At 42.2% G+C, this 19984-nt stretch overlaps 1 protein-coding gene across 2 annotated transcripts in view; it reads left to right on the top strand.

The window, feature by feature from the left end:
- The window catches only part of ERICH3 (glutamate rich 3), a 132117-nt gene that overhangs the window by 92842 nt on the left and 19291 nt on the right, over positions 1-19984 (top strand). Inside the window, exons 11-13 of one of the 2 annotated variants that reach the window (XM_089692168.1) lie at positions 3532-3771; positions 7547-7654; positions 9987-10385. In XM_089692168.1, coding sequence (XP_089548294.1) covers positions 3532-3771; positions 7547-7654; positions 9987-10385 — 747 coding nt within the window. The remainder of the gene's footprint in view (positions 1-3531; positions 3772-7546; positions 7655-9986; positions 10386-19984) is intronic. The other variant, XM_089692167.1, reaches the window with a different exon arrangement.

Below are 19984 nucleotides of genomic sequence, written 5' to 3'. Positions count from 1 at the left end.
GTAGCGGAACTTATACCCTCCTCTACGCTGGCAGTCAGTGAAGTAACATTTACCCTTACCTGATCATACGCTCTAGCTCAGTGCTCCCTGTCCCCATCCAGGCTATTGCAGGCCATTTTCTTTAGAAAATCGGAAATTTAGTCCATTTTATAATTAGATGGTGGCACTATTGATTTCGAAATTCATCCAACCAAACTTTCAATTTCACCTTGTTACTAAAGAAAAGAATTTTTGTGGCTGGGAATCTTCTTCTTTTCTTTCCAGGTCACAGCTCATGCTCATTTCTTTTTTCGATGACATTTCTTGCACGAGTCATTCGTTTTTTCAAACAATTTCCAACATGCCCAATTTCCGACATGCCACTCAAGTTCGATGGCTGTAGGAAAATTGGCCGATGTTCCAGCCCACTAATGGTGCGAAAAGTTTTAGTTACAATTTTTAAAACAAAATTTGTTCAGAAATCAACCCGTGTATGGCCAGCTTTAGACTTGTACTGTGAGCTAACTGCTCACCTGACAGTACTGTGTATTTCAATGCCAGGTGCTGGAATGCGGAGCATTTCAGCACCTGGCACAACCCTGCCACTCTGCAAAATCCATCAAGGTGCCCAACAGGTTGTGGCCCAGCCCAGGACATAGTAGGACATACATAGACAGCCAGGGGGCTGCATGATGGTCACTAAGAACCTAGAGAGTCAATGAGCTGGAACTGACTGGTGGTCAGACTTTTTTAGACTCCACGTTATGCATGCACATACGAACTCAATGTCCCAGAAGGCAACAAAACCAAGATTAGATCACAGCCCCTGAAGTTTAATCTTTTAAGGCGACTGTAAAAAGTATATTTTTTAAAATAATAAACATGTTATACTTACCTGCTCTCTGCAATGGTTTTGCACAACCCTGATCCTCCTCTTCAGGGGTCCCCCACTGGCACTTCTGCTTCTTCTCCACAGCCGAGCACCCCATAGTAAGCATGGGGGCACTTGTGTGGGCTTTATCCCAAGCCATACTGTGTATCCATAGACACACAGAGTGGATAGGCCCTGACCTCGCTCTCCTCACAGGCTATGATTGACAGCAGCAGGAGCCAATGGCGCTGGATTGAGATCATGCTCATGTAAGTATTTGGGGGGCTAGGGGGGATCCCGTTAAGAGAAGGTTTTTAACAATAATGCAATCACTTAAAAAACAGTCTAGCAAGGGCAGCTCCCCCATTCTTATACTCACAGGTTCAAGTTAAGGCCAATTTGCAGTACCTCTTGCTACGTACAGATGGCAGTGTTGTCATACTTTTTCTTCTTTTCTTTTTTTTGTAGCTAAAAAAGCAGTTGAAATACACACACACACTTTTCCATACAATGGCGAATATAGTCAAGATTCCCTCTGCAAGACTTTTTTTGGGTCCCATTCAAGCACTGCCCAATGACAAACATCTATTCACACTGTATAGCTAGATAAATATACACATGCAGATAAATAGTTGTCTTTTTGATACCCTGAACTCCACTACTGGTCCCTAATTCTCAGATGGGTGGGCAGAAATACCTTGTTGATGGGAGAAGTCAGAGAAGAATGGCTAGATTGGTTTGACAGGGGGGCTACAGTGACCCAAATACCCACTCTATACAACTGTGCCGAGCAAAAAATGTGTCTTGGAAATGTACAAAACAGCAAAGCTTGTGTAACATCAGAAGACCACGTTGGGTTCCACTCATGTCAGCCAAGAACAAAGGGTGCAGTAGACACAAACTTACTAAAACTGGACAGTTGACTGGAAAATGTAGACCTGATTAATCTTGATTTCAGGCATATAGATGGTAGGGTCAGAACTGGAAGTTGACAGCATGAACCCAAGGACCCAATCTGCCCGTGTTAACTGTCTAGGCTGGCATTTTAATGGTGTGGAGGATGTTTTCTTGGCACAATATGGGCCTTTTAATACCAGTCAATCATCAATGGAATGCCAAGTGCATTGCTACATTTTAGTAAGACTTGTTCACAGTTGTGGTTGAAAAGGTTGTATCTGGTGGTGGTATTGCCCAACGAATGTGACATGGGGTATCATTATTGTTTTGGCTGCAAACCATAGCAAAAGCATGTGAATAGGCCAGTGGAGTGGCAAAGTTCCCCTTTAGGTGGGATCCCTCCCTTAGAAGGAGTGGGAGGGTGTTCCATTAGTTGGGTGTTTCTGGGGCTGGTAGCTCAGTTGGGCCTGGAAGCAGGAAGGGGAAGGAGGAGAGCAGAACATGTCTTTTCCTTTCCCTTAGGGGGATACCAGGACAAGAAGATGCTAAGCCACATGAAGCCTCCTAGACTACAACAGTAAAAGACTTTGCTGGGTCCCCCAGAGCATATACTAGAGTAAGGTCTTAGGACTTGGGCCCAAGCACAACCATTCTCACATGCTAGCTAAGATTAATTAGATGGCCTGTGTTGCAATCCATTGCTCGGTCATAATGTAAAGAACCGTGGCTTAACTTGACTATAATTGCTACACTACATTCAGTAAAGACATTTCAGCTATATTCCGGCCTTGGAGTGCATTCATTGGTCAGCATCTCAGTATGCAGAGAGAGTGAGAGGGTGTTCTACTGGTGTCCTTTGGCTGCCAGCCTGGAAAAGGTGCCCAGTTTCTGGAGCCCATTGGAGTGAAGGGAATGCAGCACACAGCCAAGAGGGGGAATTGGGGTGGGTCTCTGTCTGCCACCCACACATCAGGGAGAGTCATCGTGCAAAGTCCCTTAGTGCCCAGAAGGTCAGTGCTACATTGGGGAGGATCAGCTCAGCTCCAGCCCGCCACCCGTCACCATGTGTACAACCCCATCTGGCTACCGTTGCAGCTTTTAAAACATCCAAAAGTTAATTAGTTGGGTATTTACATTTTTGCAAATGGTTCTGATGGCCAAAAAGCATAGCTTATACACCAGAGAAATAAAATACAAGCATTGTCATCTTGACACATGAGTAATGATGGCAGTGGTATAATTTTAGATATTTAAATATATATAGTGATCAGGTTGTTTTATTGCGGTAACTGATACCTGTTTAGAAATTAACTTCAAAGTTGAACTCCAAGAAACCTGAACATTTTTCCTGTAGTGCATCTGCACTGCAAAGGTTAACTGCTCATTGAGGTCTAAGGGGCATAGATTAGTAGATTTACCTACCTGATCATCCCCTCCACCGCCCTGCTAGACCAGTCTCTCCTACAGGTCTAAGGTCCTGATGTTCTCAAGACTGATGCAGGGTCCATGGCGTGAGGATGCCAAGAGGCAGTCCACCACTGAAGCATGGGGGAGCACTGTCTGCCAGAGAGGCAGAGGATCAGGTAAGTAAAAGTGCTTTTTGCTGTTGAGTAACTAAACAAGCAGTTAATTCTTCCAGTGCAAGAGAGATTTTTCCTAGGGTTATGCTTTAACTAACTAGTTCATAGCTGGTTCTCTTTAAAGAAGGATTATTTCCAGGTCCTGTATGAGAAGACATTTTTCTTGAGTGCATCTTGTGTCTTTTCTTTTTCCTCTCCCTTTAGCAGACTACGATGAAGATTTTGAAGCGGAAGAATACAAACCTGACGATAAGCGTAATAAAGATCGACAGGCTGATGATCAAGTGGATGGAGAGTCAGAGTCATCTTCAGATGATGAAAAAGATGATTTAGACCAAGAGCCGAGAAGGAGCACATCATCAAAAGCGGAGCCCGAGGCCTCTGACAGCGACAGAGATGAAAGGGAAGGGCGCCGTGACAGCGACTCTGAAGAGCATAAACAAGGTTGGTTTCTGTATTTTTTACTATTTAAATCTATCATTATCGAAATGTATTCAAGACCTCTTCCTGGGTATGAAGCTTCATGAGGCCACGTATGGCTTTGCCTGTAAATACACATCTCACTTCCAGAGGGAAAGCTGGATGTTCTGTAAACAGCGACGAGGCATTTCACTCATGGTGATCTGTGTATCGCTTTATAAAGAGGCTAAATTATTGGTTTTAACTTTGCTGCACTTAGCCTGACTTCACTTCAAAACCTTTCCTAGCTTTCCTTGCTTTTCTAAAAGTTTGACACGGTAAGTTGTGATGTCAAAGTGTCATGTTAATAAACAAGAAGCAATGTGCCTCTGTTTAGCAGACAGAATACCCACCAGGTGCTGCCAAAGCTGCCCCCTGCTTCCCCAAGGTGCCACTGCTAATAACCACCACTACTGATGACACAAAGGCTCACTGCTCCTTCCCGCTGGAACCCCATGCAGCCATCACTTCAGTCTTCACTGCATGGTGCAGGCACTCCATGTGACGCCACATAACCACTGCAGAGCCTCACAAGTCCAAGTCATAGGAACTCCTTGTAGTTTGCTAGTTTAACAAAAAAAAAAGGGAAACTATAACAGCATTTGATTCATTTTATAATTTTTTTTTGTAAAACTTATCAGTTTATAAAGTAAATGTCTCCGTCATTTTTATATTTATAAAAAAACTTTTTAATTAAGACAGTAGTGTATACCCAGCCAAAATGAATTTTTTAGTTTTCTTTTTTTAATTATTATTATACATAATTTATATAGCACCAACGAAACAAGGGAGACACTACAGTTACAATACAATTTAAAACAAGATGGTTAGTGGGTCCTGCTCGTGACAGCTTACAACCAGAGACAGGAATAGGTGGGGGCAGGAGGGTCAGAAGGGGCAGCTGCCCCTGGTGCAGTGAACTCATGTGAGGGAGGGAGCACTGCAGGGTGGACAGATGGATTTGTGCTAGGAGGGGAGGATTGGGAGTAGACGATTTGTGCTAGGAGGGGAGGATTGGGAGTAGAGGATTTGTGCTAGGAGGGGAGGATTGGGAGTAGAGGATTTGTGCTAGGAGGGGAGTATTGGGAGTAGATGATTTGTGCTAGGAGGGGAGTATTGGGAGTAGATGATTTGTGCTAGGAGGGGAGTATTGGGAGTAGATGATTTGTGCTAGGAGGGGAGTATTGGGAGTAGATGATTTGTGCTAGGAGGGGAGGATTGGGAGTAGATGATTTGTGCTAGGAGGGGAGGATTGGGAGTAGAGGATTTGTGCTAGGAGGGGAGTATTGGGAGTAGAGGATTTGTGCTAGGAGGGGAGGATTGGGAGTAGATGATTTGTGCTAGGAGGGGAGGATTGGGAGTAGAGGATTTGTGCTAGGAGGAGGGATTGAGGGAGATTTGTGCTGAAAGGGGGGAGGGGAGGGGGTTATGCTAGGAAGGAGATTTGGGGGGAGAGGAATTATGTTGGGAGAGTAGATTTCTTTTTGGAAGAGGGGGGATGGGGGGGAGTTTGTGCTAGAATGGGGGGTTGGGGATTTGAGCTGCAAGGGGCAGAATGGGGGCCAAATAATTGTGCTGGAGGTTTTCTACTTGGGGAGGGGGAATTTGTGTTTGGGGAGACTTTTGGCTTGCAATTTATATTTTCGCCTAAGGCGACTGATGTGCATGGGGAGGCGGGGCCAGAGTTTTTTACTAAAACAAATTATAAATGGAATTTATATTTGGGGGTGATCATGCAGATAAGCGTTAGATATTTTTTGGGGGGAAGGGGATTTTCTCTGAGACATGATTCTCACACATGGGGGGCACAGTTTATAATCTTCACCCTGGGTGCTAGATGACTTTTCCCAGTACCGCTTACAATCTAATAGTTTTGGATGAATCGGGGGCAGATTTAGAACTCCTATCAGGTTTTACTGCTCTGCTCTGGGACTCTGTATTTGCCTGTATTTACTGTTATAGATTTTCCTGCACTTTCTGTTTGGTAAAACTGCTGTCACCAGGTACGGAAGTGAGGGAAAACCTTTCCAACAGAGCCCTGGATAGCAGTAAAGCACAACAGAGGTTCTAGTCCCTCCCCACTTTATGCAAAACTAATGTTTTGGCTGAACATACTCTTTATTTCTGAGTGCTTTTTTGTTCTGTTGTTTGAGAGAGCATACTGGGCTGTCTAATAGGAAAGCTTAGCACTAGCATTGCACTTGTTGACTGCATCTGCAGATGGAAAGCCAAGTACAAAGTCAAGATCTGACTGACACAGATATTTCATTGAATTTTTATAACTTTCATTATCATTGACTTACTGACCTCCCCACCAGTGCCAGGACAAGGTCATCCAGTGCCCAGGGCAAAGATGCCAAACTGCGCCCCCTCTTCATGCATGCTGTGCAAGCTTAGGGGATCCTATGCGCAGTAGTCACTGGCCACTGTTGCTACTCCTGTCAGCTTTGTAACTAAAGGAAGGTGACCCCATCCCTGCAGTAAACCACTGTGCCCATGGCAGCCGCCCCTCCCACCCAACCCTTGTCCCGGTCCTGCTGCCCACTATGGCAATGTATTCCATGACCCTGCTATAACTTTGTGTTGTACACAGGGGCGGACTGACAACTCATGGGGCCCCCGGGCAATAGGGGATCATGGGGCCCCTGTGTCCTTGCCCAAACTCAAAAAAGCCTATGAAAAAGGTACCAGGGGCAACTCATGGGGCCCCCTACTGACCCCGGGCCCTCGGGCAGTGCCCGAGTTTCCAAATGGTCAGTCCGCCCCTGGTTGTACAATACTCTTGAGTCTTTTAAAGTCCTTCCCACCGGCATATATACAGCCTCTCTGCAGGTAGCCCTTAATGCTGAGATACTGCATATATGCATACCTAAAGGTAAATAAAACTGTGCCAAGAATGCGTGATGTGCATGCTCCAGGCACAGCTACCGGCTACTAAAGGAAAGCTCCCAATCTCTACTTGCGATTGGGAGCTTTCCAGCAGTCACATGATCAGAAACCCACCCTGCCTCCCGACATCTGAAACCCCTTAAAAGGCTAGGAGGGGAGGATTGGGAGTAGAGGATTTGTGCTAGGAGGGGAGGATTGGGAGTAGAGGATTTGTGCTAGGAGGGGAGGATTGGGAGTAGAGGATTTGTGCTAGGAGGGGAGGATTGGGAGTAGAGGATTTGTGCTAGGAGGGGAGGATTGGGAGTAGAGGATTTGTGCTAGGAGGGGAGGATTGGGAGTAGAGGATTTGTGCTAGGAGGGGAGGATTGGGAGTAGATGATTTGTGCTAGGAGGGGAGTATTGGAAGTAGAGGATTTGTGCTAGGAGGGGAGTATTGGAAGTAGAGGATTTGTGCTAGGAGGGGAGTATTGGAAGTAGAGGATTTGTGCTAGGAGGGGAGGATTGGGAGTAGAGGATTTGTGCTAGGAGGGGAGGATTGGGAGTCGGTACCAAGGGGTTAAATAAAGATTGTTAAAAAAAAATACCCTGTGCTGAAAGCACTCTGGAAAAGGGATCTGGGTCTCCAGTGGTCACATCCCCTGCACAGTGCTCCAAACTATAATGCTGCTTTAATATGCAGTATGAATACTAACTTGTCCAGAAGCATGCACTTTCCCTGCCCTTTAACCTCCATTTTTCATAGAATATCTGTTTTCCTGGCTAGCGTTGCACACATCTCATAATGAATGGTGTACACATTCTAACTTCAATAAATCATCTTCGCTTTGAACTCAGAAGCTGCCTTTGATATTGTCTTTTCCATGTTGAATAGGCAAACATAGCGTAGCTGACGAGGAAATGAATTCAGCTGCCATCAAAATCCAAACTCTGTATAGACAACATAGAACCCATCATCCGAACAGCGGCAAGAAGAAACCAGGTTTGAAACAGCGGTCGCTGACCAAAAATTAATTTTTCTAGCTAATCGAGCCTCCATTTTGCCATTTTCTTAAATTTTCTTAAATTGTCTAAATTTGCATGTTCCACAATCAGCACTTCTGTGATTAAGCCTACTTTTTTTTAATTATCCAGTTAATTGAATCTCTAATCATGGCTTGAAATAGAGTAAGGAAAATTGCATTGCAAATATATTTCACTATGATTTGTGCACGCTGAACTGCTTGGCCGAAAAATACAGTATTTTTTACCTTGCTAGAAAAAATGTATCCAGAATTTAAGGTATCTTAAAAGATTTAGAGATTCTTCTGTTATGGGTGGATGCACGGTAGCTGTGTTAGTCTCTGATGGCAAGCCTTGGCTGTCCATGCTGACAGGCACCCACATCTCCTCCTGTAGGGATGTCAATAGCGTAAATTAAAGGAAAATCCAAGAGTGGGTGATACAGCTCTTGCAGAGGCTTGGGAGGCCTCCCAAGCAATAAAAGCAGCTAATTAGTGGTTTGTCCTGCTAACAGACACCACAAAGAAAGTAGTTTTAGCTAGGGTAACACATGTTTCTCAATTTTCTTTCAGTAACAGCACTTTTTAAAAAGTACACAAAAACCTCAAGGCACCCTCAGGGGCGGACTGACAACTCATGGGGCCCCCGGGCAATAGGGGATCATGGGGCCCCTGTGTCTTTGCCCAAACTCAAAAAAGCCTATGAAAAAGGTACCAGGGGCATCTCATGGGGCCCCCTACTGACCCCGGGCCCTCGGGCAGTGCCCGAGTTTCCAAATGGTCAGTCCGCCCCTGGGCACCCCTGACATAAATGCTACATACCAGCAATGTAAATTCTGAGCTTGGGATGATGCACATAAGCACCTTGATGAAATTAACTTCACATTTGAAGCCCCTCCTTAACATCAGAGTCTCCCCCATCACATCAGCAGCATCCCACCATCATAGAATCCTCTCACATTATCAGAAACCCCACCCTTCCCATCAGTCCCTCCTATCCATCAGAGTCCTCTATATACATGGGTGCTCCCCTCTATGCTCCCCTGTATATTAGAGCCCCTCCCCTCTTCCCATCAGAGCACAAGCGTATTCTAGCAGCATGTTAGAGGGCAGGAGGCAGGGCAGGTCTGGACGCAGGTGCACTATGTCCTCTCCTGAATGCCAGGGGAGGCCCTGCATGCTTCTTGCCTTGGATCAACATCATGCATTGCCATGGTGCATTCTGGACACTGTGGGGTTTATTTATTAAAACTACAGGGTGCAACATCCGGTGCAGCTGTGCATGGTAGCCAATCAGCTTCTGACTTCCTTCACTATCCCACCACTTTGTTCAGCAAACAACCAGTGCTTGTGGACCAGAAGGAGCCTATGGCATCACTCTACAGTGCTGAGCCAATCACCAAGCATCAACACTGTCACATGGGGACCATCCCTAACCCTGTGTAAGCTAGCACTTGAGCAACTCATAGCTTACACAGGGTGACTTCTGCAGCTGGTTGGAGCAGCAGAGGAGAAAAGTTAAGTCTTAGGGAGAGGGAATGAACCTATTACTTTGCAAATTGGCAATACAAAGGTTCACTTTAAAGGACCTCGGGCAAGTCTCTAAACATATCAAAATGGTACTTCCTCTGCAATAGAATAGGTCATATACTCACCTCTCCAGCGACCTATGTCTGCTACCAACCCTCTGCTTAAGTGCTGCAGCCTTGACATGCGATACTTCCAGGAGTATTGGATATCTGGGCCCCTTGCTGCTCACTGTGGCCCCTAAACAGCAGTGACACAAGGGTCAAAGAATGGAACCACTGTAATCAGAGGGGGATATGGGAATCCAACATTTCAAGAAGTGTTCAATGCCTTAGAGGATGACTTAGTCTTTAGAAGTGGCACAGAGGCAAGGTAAGAGGGGCTGTCTGAGAGGTGAGTATAATACCTTTTAAAGATAATGTTCCTGTTTTGCAGTTGTATCCTCCAGATATTTAGTACACATGTCTATGAAGCGACCAACAACATCTTTGGTTTGTAAAAGCTGTGGTAATTAGGAACAACTGGGATTTCTGGTGGCGTAATCTTGTTACTAGAATTTCCAGAAAATATAAGAATCCAGCAAGTGAGTCAATCAATGTGAGACAGCCCAATTGAAACATCAGAGCTAAAGCACATACGTGCCATAAATAGAGATAAAGATTTTCAATGCTGCTTATGAGTAGAGGTCATGGATTTCACCACACTTTTACAGGCATTGCAAAAATGACCATGTTTTCTTAACAGACTGAAGTTATGTTAAAATTTCACAATTTTTTCCCGTTGTAGATAGGAAACATACAGAGTCCTATTCATCCAACAGTTCACTAGATAGTAGCTCAAGTGAACATGAGGCAGAGGATGAGACAGAGGATGCTAAGAAGAAAAATGAAAGGCAAAGAGAAGAACATCTTGAGTCAGATGAACAGACAACCCTAGAGAAGGAACCAGAGTTTAAGGATTTGTTAGGAGAGAAAGAAGAGAAGGCCATTGAGGACGGTGACCCAGAAGTTTATGACAACTTGGAAGGTGATGATGGTCAACCAGACTTGGAGAAATCAGAGGATGATACTGAAACCAGCTTTAGGAACCCTGTAGAGAATGAGGAAGGTGGAACTTCAGATCTTAAGGATGAAGACAAGCCCAAGGTAGAAAATGATCTAGATAGTGAGAATGAAGAGGAAGGTGGTGAGTATAGACTGTGATATGAGATGTTCCTCTAAGCTTTGGAGCATGCATTCTTTGTCTTGGTTTTGGTGTGTTCAAACGCATGCAGTGACTTTTCCATTGTTCCAGATGTAATGCAGACGCGGATGCATGGACAGTGTTGCATTGTGATGATCTATATTCCTTTGAAATGCAAAAAAAATACTATGATTGTTCATTCTTTAAAAAATATTAATTTACAAATTTAGTACACTGTAAAAGATTATTTAGAAAAATAATTCAAGGTAAGATTATGTATATTTATTTTGTTATCTAAAAATGGACCTTCCACGTATTTAAAACTAATGCTGTTTCAGTTATGGTGGCCACTGGTTGGCTGAACCACCTTTGGCATTTTATATCCTGGAGGATTCTAGTGGGTTCCCACTGTAATTTATGTTTTGACCTCTTCCTGCAAGCCCGAGCTGTAACCCCACTATGAAAAATTCATCTCGGGAGAAAGTACCATTTCCCAACTACTGGAAAAGTTCAGAGAGAAAATAAAAAGCTAATGTATTCAACATCCCAAAACCCTGGTGCTGTATTGTCACGTTTGGGTATAATTGGTCTTTGTTTTCTCATATTCTACCCCACTTTGGTTAAAACTGAAGAATAAATAGGGGAGGCAAAATAAAAAAACAAACATGTACATGTATTGCAACTTCACTGAAATCCCAAGCAGTGATATCAGCCCTGCCTGAGTTCTTCCCTGCTGGGCTGCAGGACACCTTCCTGTTATGTCATGGAGATGAGGAAAGGGTGGAGTTTTCTAAACCAATGGTCCCTAAATTGCCATCCTGGGGCTAAATGTGACCCTTGGCTTGCCTTTACCTGGCCTTTGGGACACTATTCCACCAACTGACACCATCTGTGAGGCACTATTCCTCCCACTGACAGCATTGATGATGCACTATTCTTCCCATTGATACCAACAATGGGGCAGTATTCCTTCCATACAAACCAATGATGGTGCATTGCTTATGCCCTCTGATGTCAGGTATTTTGTATTCCCACTGGTCACAGTCCACCCCCCTAAAATCTGAAGGACAGTAAATTGGCCCTTTGCTTAGTAAGTTTGTAAACCCCTGTTCTAGACCAACAGGGTACACTCAGACAAGGCTGACAACACTTCTTGTAATTTCAGTAGAGCAAAGATACCGGTTGTCAGCTCACTACAGAAAGTTAAGGGCTTAATGGATTTCTGGCATGATAAAAGATAAAAAAAACCATGGAGAAATGTGCATGTATTGCAAAGATGCGCTGCAAATGTTTTGTTTTTGTTTCATTTTGCCCAGACATGCACTTTAAGTCCCTCTTTTGGAAAGCAATGACTTCCACTGATGGGGAAAATAATTTAACATTCTGGATGTCTCAGATGTCACTGGTTACCAGTGAATAAATATGTTGACCTCCTGTTTAGTCATTTCTATGATTAAAATTCGTGGCTCCATTTTCCTAAATAAGAATTGTAATGTATGTATGTTCATGAAGAAAAGACTGATCAGGCCCAGGGAGAGACTCATTCCTAATCACATGACATAAAGCCGGCATTAGGTCACAGGATTTCTGCATTGCGGACACACTACAGTAAGCAGGGCTTTCATTTATTTAGACTCTGAGTTGGCCTGTTTATGGCTGCCGTGGCATTAGGTTATATGACTCCAAACCTTTGCACTACATGCTTTAAATATCTTTACTAGGGGAGATATGTACTGTAACTTTATACTCATTTCAATATGTCAACTCATCCTGCTTAAAGGTAAAGCCAACTCAACATTGAGGATTAAACCTTGGGATACATGCAGTAATGTAGTATACCTGCTGAGTAGTTCAGTTTTTCAACCAGGCATTGTTATGCCGCATCAGTCAACCCCTGTCCCTTTGGACCCTGTTCTGGGGATCCTGAGACATACCTGCTGGTAATGTTGGAACACCCTCCCTGCTAGTTCTTACACATAAGACTAAGGCCTCTGTAGGAGGCTGAAACGTGTTAATATGTACTGTCACTGATTCTTCTTTTATGTGATGGATGAAAAAACATTGCATTTTTATACTTTTTGAGAAGCTGTGGTGCCGGATTTTCACTTTTATATTGGATGCCATAACACATTGAATGCTATAGTACTGTGGCTATCCAGGCACGCTCCTCTTGATCCCATACTGATGATTGCTGTGGGCTTTTGGGTTGCAGCACTACTTCTATTTCTGTATAGATCTGTATAATTCTTACACACAGCCTGATGTAAAAATGGCAACATTTTGACATTTTTGGCAGCCACCTATCAGATTCAAACCTGCCTAGGAAGTCAGAATATGATTGGTGAAGCAGGAAGCAGAAAAAAAGGAAGTTACACAGCTCAGATCTTAGGATATAGACCTCTTCTGTCCTCCTTCTAACCCTTTATGGAGCAATAAGCATTACGGATACTAAGGAATAGGAGCTATAGATTTTATAGATGCACTGTTCTGACTTTAGAATAGTTGAAGCATTATGCCCCATTTAAGGTTATCTAAAGTTGGTTCCTTCAGAAAAGAGAGGATGTTAGTAGTTTAAAAATCTAGTGATAATAAAATTTTGGTTTCCATTTGCCCCATTTCATGGCCATTAGTGAATGGTGACCTCGGGACCTATTCACAATGGCCCTTGAAGGTGGGTGGAGCTAGGAACCTCAAGTTTAAGGACAGCACAACCACGAGACCCCTTCAAACTGGTCCTGGCAGGTGGGTGGAGCTAGGAACCTCACGTTTAAGGACAGCACAACCACGAGACCCCTTCAAACTGGTCCTGGCAGGTGGGTGGGGCTAGGAACCTCAAGTTTAAGGACAGCGCAACCAGGAGACCCCTTCAAACTGGTCCTGGCAGGTGGGAGGAGCTAGGAACCTCACGTTTAAGGACAGCACAACCACGAGACCCCTTCAAACTGGTCCTGGCAGGTGGGTGGAGATAGGAACCTCACGTTTAAGGACAGCACAACCACGAGCCCCTTCAAACTGGTCCTGGCAGATGGGTGGAGCTAGGAACCTCACGTTTAAGGACAAAACAACCAAAGTCTCTGAGGAGTAAAAAGAAGCCAGTGGGCGATCCAACCAACCTAAAACTGGCCAAACACATGGCAATTTTCAGTCAATTTCTACTTGCAAGCTATTGGGAATCTTCAGAAACTAAGCGATCTATAGTACTACCCATGAGTTTAAATGACCATCAGAATTTGGTCAACTCAAAACTGGGAAAAACATTGACAGCTTCAACACAGTTTATTGAAATATTAATTTGAAATGGAATGGAAACTACAACAATTTTGTTGGAGGAGGCCAGATTTTTCCATCTTTTCAATCAGGACAATGTTGATGTAATTTTCTTAGCACCCATGCAAAAACACCATTTTATGTCTTCCACAGTTTTCTGATATTTAGTCAAAAATAGAATCGATAGCTTGATCACTCCATTCAGTTGCTGTGTGTATGGCCACTTTAAGGTTTTTGGGGGGCAGCTTGTATTTTAAACTACTGTACAAAAAAGTAAATGTAATCATTGGCTTTGTGATGTTGCAACCGTTGAATTGTAATCATGACTGTATTGTATTTCTGGTTTGTTTGTCAATTTGTGCTGTATTTGACCTATTTCAGCATGTTGGAAATAGCATTGCATGTGCAATAAATCATGAACTATTTTCCATTCTCCTGTATATTCTTCTCTCCTGTTCCATCTTGTGTGTTTGGCTTTTCCTTGTTTTTTAGCAATGCAAAGATAATTTGTGCGCCTTTCATGAGCTTAAACCTGATTGTTTTCAGGATTTATGAAGACGAATCTCCGGGAAAGCAGCATAAAACTTTTAACGTGACAAAAAAAAAATCCCAATCATTCCCAAACGTTTAAGGATAAGATAAATCGCTAATTACCGTCATTCTGCCAGACCATATTCCTACTCGTTAAACTTGAAATCTTATCTGTATGATTGATTCCTCAGACTCCATTTATGGCAGCACAGAATGAAAAGTAAAAGATGCAGAGAGTGCCAAATTGTTCTTTTGGTACAATGTAAAACTGTTCTGGAGTGAAATAAAAAACTAGAAATGCTGCAAGATTTTAAGGTTTGTTTATACCATGTGCGGTGACCAGGGTAAATCTGTGCAGATCAGTGCAGGCTCAAGGCTAGGGCTCATAGAAAACAGAGATTTTCTATATGCCCTGTTCACACCACATCTCTGACTTGAGATAGGGTCCAGTGTGGTGCAGAAAAATACAGAAATGTTGCATTTTTACATAACACACTGGATCCCAACTTATGTCACTGCGGGTCACCGCCAGGGGCAGACTGACCATTTGGAAACTCGTGCACTGCCCGAGGGCCCGGGGTCAGTAGGGGGCCCCATGAGATGCCCCTGGTATCTTTTTCATAGGCTTTTTTGAGTTTGGGCAAGGACACAGGGCCCCATGATCCTCTATTGCCCAGGGGCTCCATGAGTTGTCAGTCCACCCCTGGCCCTAAGCAATGTAGCAGCTTTGGCCCCCTTTCCCTTAGACTGATACTGATATGGACAGGACATTGAGTGACAGGTGCACAGATTTTATTAATAATATACGGGATGTATATACAACAGTTTACGCAGTGCTTTAGAACATAAGGCAGACAGTACCATTACAATACAATTGAATAATAATAAATGCACATTTTTTTGCAGGTAAAGGTTGGGAGGCTGTAAAGCATTGCACCAACGATCAGCAGATTGCTGATGCCATGCAGGTCTCCTGAAACTGTCAGTGCATCTGCTTGCTCATAGATCCCATATGGAAAAGCCGTTTCTTGCTGACAGGAAGACTCAAAAAAGTACCACAGCGCTCACAGCTCCATCGTAGTCCATTGAGGACTACAAGTTGAGTCCATTCATTCACAGAACACTGTGAATAAATGACGCAGTCGTGTGGGTACAGCCCCACATGGTCGCGCTGTTTTTGAAAATTGACAGCTAGTATGGGGAACTTTTCCCTGTACTTCTGTCACAGGATGGGGGGGGGGGGGAGCGGCGGTGGCTGCAGGATCGTGAACATGTTACATCCCATGTGGAAGAAAAATATATTTTAAAAATATTCTTCCCAAATGTATTGACATATATTTGAAATGCTACAATTTTGGCAAATATTCAATATACTTCAAAAATATATTTCAATCTATATACTGTATGCTGAAATGCATTTTTTATATACAGTGGTACCTCGGTTTATGAATTTAATGTGTTCTCCGGGACATTTCATATTGCGAAAGATTCCTAAACTGAAACACTTTCCCATAGGAATGCATTGAAAAACACCTCCACACTCGACACCACATGCTATCCACAGACTACCCACAGACTCCAGCATGCACGGGGGCAGCCTTATAAACCTCCCAGGTGCAATGCATTCTGGGGAAACTTGCTTCGTATTGCAAAAACAAATTTGTAAACCAAAGCATTATTTTCAATGGATTTTCATTCGTAAACCGAAAATTACGTTAACTCAGGCGTTCATAAACCGAGGTACCACTGTATTAAAAAATATATGAAAAATATTTTTAATAATACATTTTCAAATATATGTCTTTGAAAATACATTTAATCTACATTTTTGGAATGCATTGACAAATATATGTAAAAATATATGTTAAAATTACTTTTTTATATGTTAAAAAAAACTGAAGAATATATTTAAAAAATATATATTTTTAAATATTTGCCTTTAGAAAATATATTTAAAGTGAAAAAATTATAGAATACATGTTAAAATATATTAGAGTAGGCCAATATATTGTAAATATATGTCACATATATAATATTTTTTCTAAATATATTGGAAATATATTTCTCTTCCTTATGGTATATTCCACCTTAAAAACGGGTGGAACAAATAACATGCTCCCAAAGGTGAACTTATCCTTTGAATGTCATTTGAAACATTTTAATAAAGTTAAAAAAGAAGAAAAGGTATACAGTGCCCCTCACCGCCCGTACACAATCGACATCAGTCCTAAAACTGAACATTTTAGCATACAGTTAATGAGTTAATGAGCCCTTAAAGTAAACCTGCCCAAACCGAGGCAGTTCAAACTGAGCACATGATGAATGAAGGCATAATCTGAGTTTGTCTTCAGTGAAAAATGCATACCAAACCTATCAGAAGATCCAAAGATAAACCTGAAGTTCTATGCACATTTTTACTTTGACATGAATCTTGGTCCCTCCCCTCTTATTGGTCTTTGGAAGTGATATTGGCCAACTTTTACATTCAAAGTTGAGACTTGCATATAACTTCAGCTGTCTGTGTATTGGGATCTACTGATCATATTAACATGCAAATATATTTTACAAGCCTATCCCATGGTTAGATATTTTTTCATCATATGCTTCATTTGACCTGTCCAGTTTAGTGTCACATGTTTATATTAAGGTCTCATACATGTGGCCATGGTTCATTATTGGTCTGAAGGGTGTCTGATTCTGCAAATAAAAACAAAACATAAAACAAACTTTAAGCAGTTCTTTAAAGGATAAGATCACATTTCAAGAAAAAATAATAAATACACATATTTTTGCAAAAAAAGTGCATTGATTATCTTTTCTTGCAGGAGCCTGGAAGGCATTGTACCCATGATCAGTGGATCATGATGCAGTGTCATTCTCGTGTAGACAAGCTCTGCAGCTTTCAGCCTGTATTTGCATACGGGTTGTCACTTGGAAAGCTGCATGACTTGTGAATGAACTATGAGAGCGCTCATCAGTCCATTCAGAACTACTGTACAAGCCATCAGCCGCAGTGAAACTGCATATGAATGATGTGGCTCTTTGGACGGAGCCCCACATGGCCGCACTTGTGACAGTGGGTGCAGGGAGAAGAACCCCTGCCTGTTGTCACACCAATGGGGGAACTGGCAGCAGAAGCTTGAGCAAGTTACATGTTCAGCCCTAAATGTGGGTGGAATCTGTAACATGTTCCAAAAGGTGAACTTACCCTTTAAAGCTACAGCTGTATATAACACTCTCAGAATGAACCTAAAAGGTGCTTTAAACACACGTTTAGCAGACTTTAGCAAGCTTCAGTTGAGGTTCAGCTTCAAACTGCAAGTCCTTGCTGAAAATGGTTGTACCGTTATTTTCACTGGTATTTAAAAGATAAAGACATGCACACAACATGCATCTTGATTTATATCGCTTTAATTGTTCGCAAGGCAAGGAGGGTTCAAGACATGGCTTGACTAAATGGTACCTGGACCATTTCCTTATCAGTTCAAAGGTTTCATTGTTATAATTTAACTTTAGCGCCTTAGAATATTTTACGGTTTCACCAACAGGGAGCCAGCACCCACACATTTGTGTACCGATGCCAGTACTTTTTTCCTATTAAATTCAGCCTTTTTCAACCTTTTTACCCTAGAGAAACCCTTTTGTAGCACCAAGAGAACACCTGGTAAAGTCATATCTACAGTCCATGGTACATTAGCTCTAAATGACAAAATTATTTACAATAATAATTATAAAACTAACAAATATTAATAATGACCATAAAATAAAAGTAGGAGAAAATTGTAGTGGTCCTTAGTGTAGTGCCCATTGGTGAAGTGCCCTCTTACATTAGTGGTTGTGGAAAAGTTCCCCCTTACATTACTGTTCATGGTGGAAGTGACCCCCTACATTGGATATTGGTGGAAAATTCACTCTTACATTGATGGTTAGCATAGGTAGGAGATTATTATTCACCATTACTGACAGCTGAAGGAAGTCCTAGGAACCTCTGGATAAACCCTGGGGTTCCATAGAACCCTTGTTGACCTTATTGAGAAAGGCTGCTGTAATTGAAAAAAAAATAAGCATATAGCATAAAATATACAGAGCATCTTTACTGAATAAAATAAGAATAGATATAACACACTGCTAAACAAATGGAGGTGCGCCTAACATAAACATATACTCACCAGCCAATTTATTAGGTACACCTTGCTAGTGCCAAGAAAATCTCCCCCACACCATTACACCACCAGCCTGAACCATTGATACAAGGCAGGATGGATCCATGCTTTCATGTTGTTTACACCAAATTCTGACTCTACCATCTGAATGTCGCAGCAACCAGTCTGCCCATTCTCCTCTCACCTCAACAAGGCATTTGCCGCTCACTAGATATTTGCTCTTTTTTGGACCATTCTCAGTAAACCCTAAAGATGGTTGTACATGAAAATCCCAGTAGATCAGCAGTTTTTGAAATACTCAGACCAGACTGTCTGGCACCAACAACCATGCCACGTTCAAAGTCACTTAAATCCCCTTTCCTCCCCATTCTGAAGTTTAGTTTGAACTTCAGCAAGTTGTCTTCACCACAACTGCATGCCTAAATGCATTGAGTTGCTGCCATGTGATTGGCTGATTAGCAGTTTGTGTTACCAAGCAATTGAACAGGTGGACCTAATAAAGTGGCCAGTGAGTGTATTTTACAAATTTTCAGTAAATTTGGTACACAGGGGCAAACGCAGGCTTCTCATTTTTATGTAGAATTTAGTTTGGAGTCATTCATGTAACCTTGCAATTCAAATGACATTATCCTTTAAGCGAGATCCAATAATTTGATAGACATTCAAAACATTGGGCTCGATAAACTGCACTTCATTTTCTGTAAAATACAGAGATGCAACCCTTTACAGGCAGGATTAGGGCACCCCAGTCATGATATTTAAAAGGATTGGGCATTTTTATTGTTTTAACATTATGTTTAAAAATCACTGCTCCTGGCCAAAAGGAATTAAAAAAAAATCTGCATTGAAATATGTTGCCCAGGGCAGTGCCCACCCCATGCTATTTTTGAAAACTCCTTGTCAATTAGACCCCAAAAAATTCGGCAGTTTTAATTTGACAGATCTGGCTCCTATTGATTTCAATAGAGTTCGGGTTCGATATGCGAACTTTGAAATTCACACCAAACCCTAAACAGTTTGGCTCATCCCTAGTCACTGCAACATAATGAATAATTGGTCACAACCTGCGATTTGTTTGCGACTGTTTCGCACATCATTTTCCCACTTAGTGCTGCCAATAGTTTACAGGTCTACTTTGTTTTCAAAATTATCTGATAATGCCAACATTAAAATCAGCCACTGTTTGCGAAATGGTTCCTCAGTTGATCCTTAATCTAATATTTACTATATATTTAATCCTAATAATATACACATATATATATATATATAATAAATGTTTTTTTTTCTTTTTTACTGAGTCATAAAGAGAGATGCTATGCACAAACCCAACTGGCATTTGGAGTGAAGGTGAAATCAAAACATTTATTTTTTGTTTTTGAATGAGTAGGGATGGGTAACAAGCCCTATCAAGTTGATTTTTGCTTCCTGTGTCCCGCTGGCCAGAATTTCCATCACTTCTTGTCCAAAACATGCAACAGGAAATAAGATAAAGATAATGCTAGAGAGTTGTCACAGGAACAGGTGTCCCCATTACAGGATTGTTCCCTCGCCTCTTGCTCTGAAGACAACTGAAATTGTTTGGATTTCCCTCTCACTGCCTGTCCTCCTGACAATGATTAGTAAGATAAATGCATGGGTGAA

The sequence above is a fragment of the Staurois parvus genome, unplaced genomic scaffold, assembly GCF_062004578.1.
Source record: "Staurois parvus isolate SC_StPar_1 unplaced genomic scaffold, SC_StPar_1.0 ptg000578l, whole genome shotgun sequence".
NCBI classification, from domain to species: Eukaryota; Metazoa; Chordata; class Amphibia; order Anura; family Ranidae; genus Staurois; species Staurois parvus.
The sequence above is the reverse complement of the archived record's forward strand: the minus strand, read 5'-3'. Positions and strand labels throughout refer to the sequence as shown.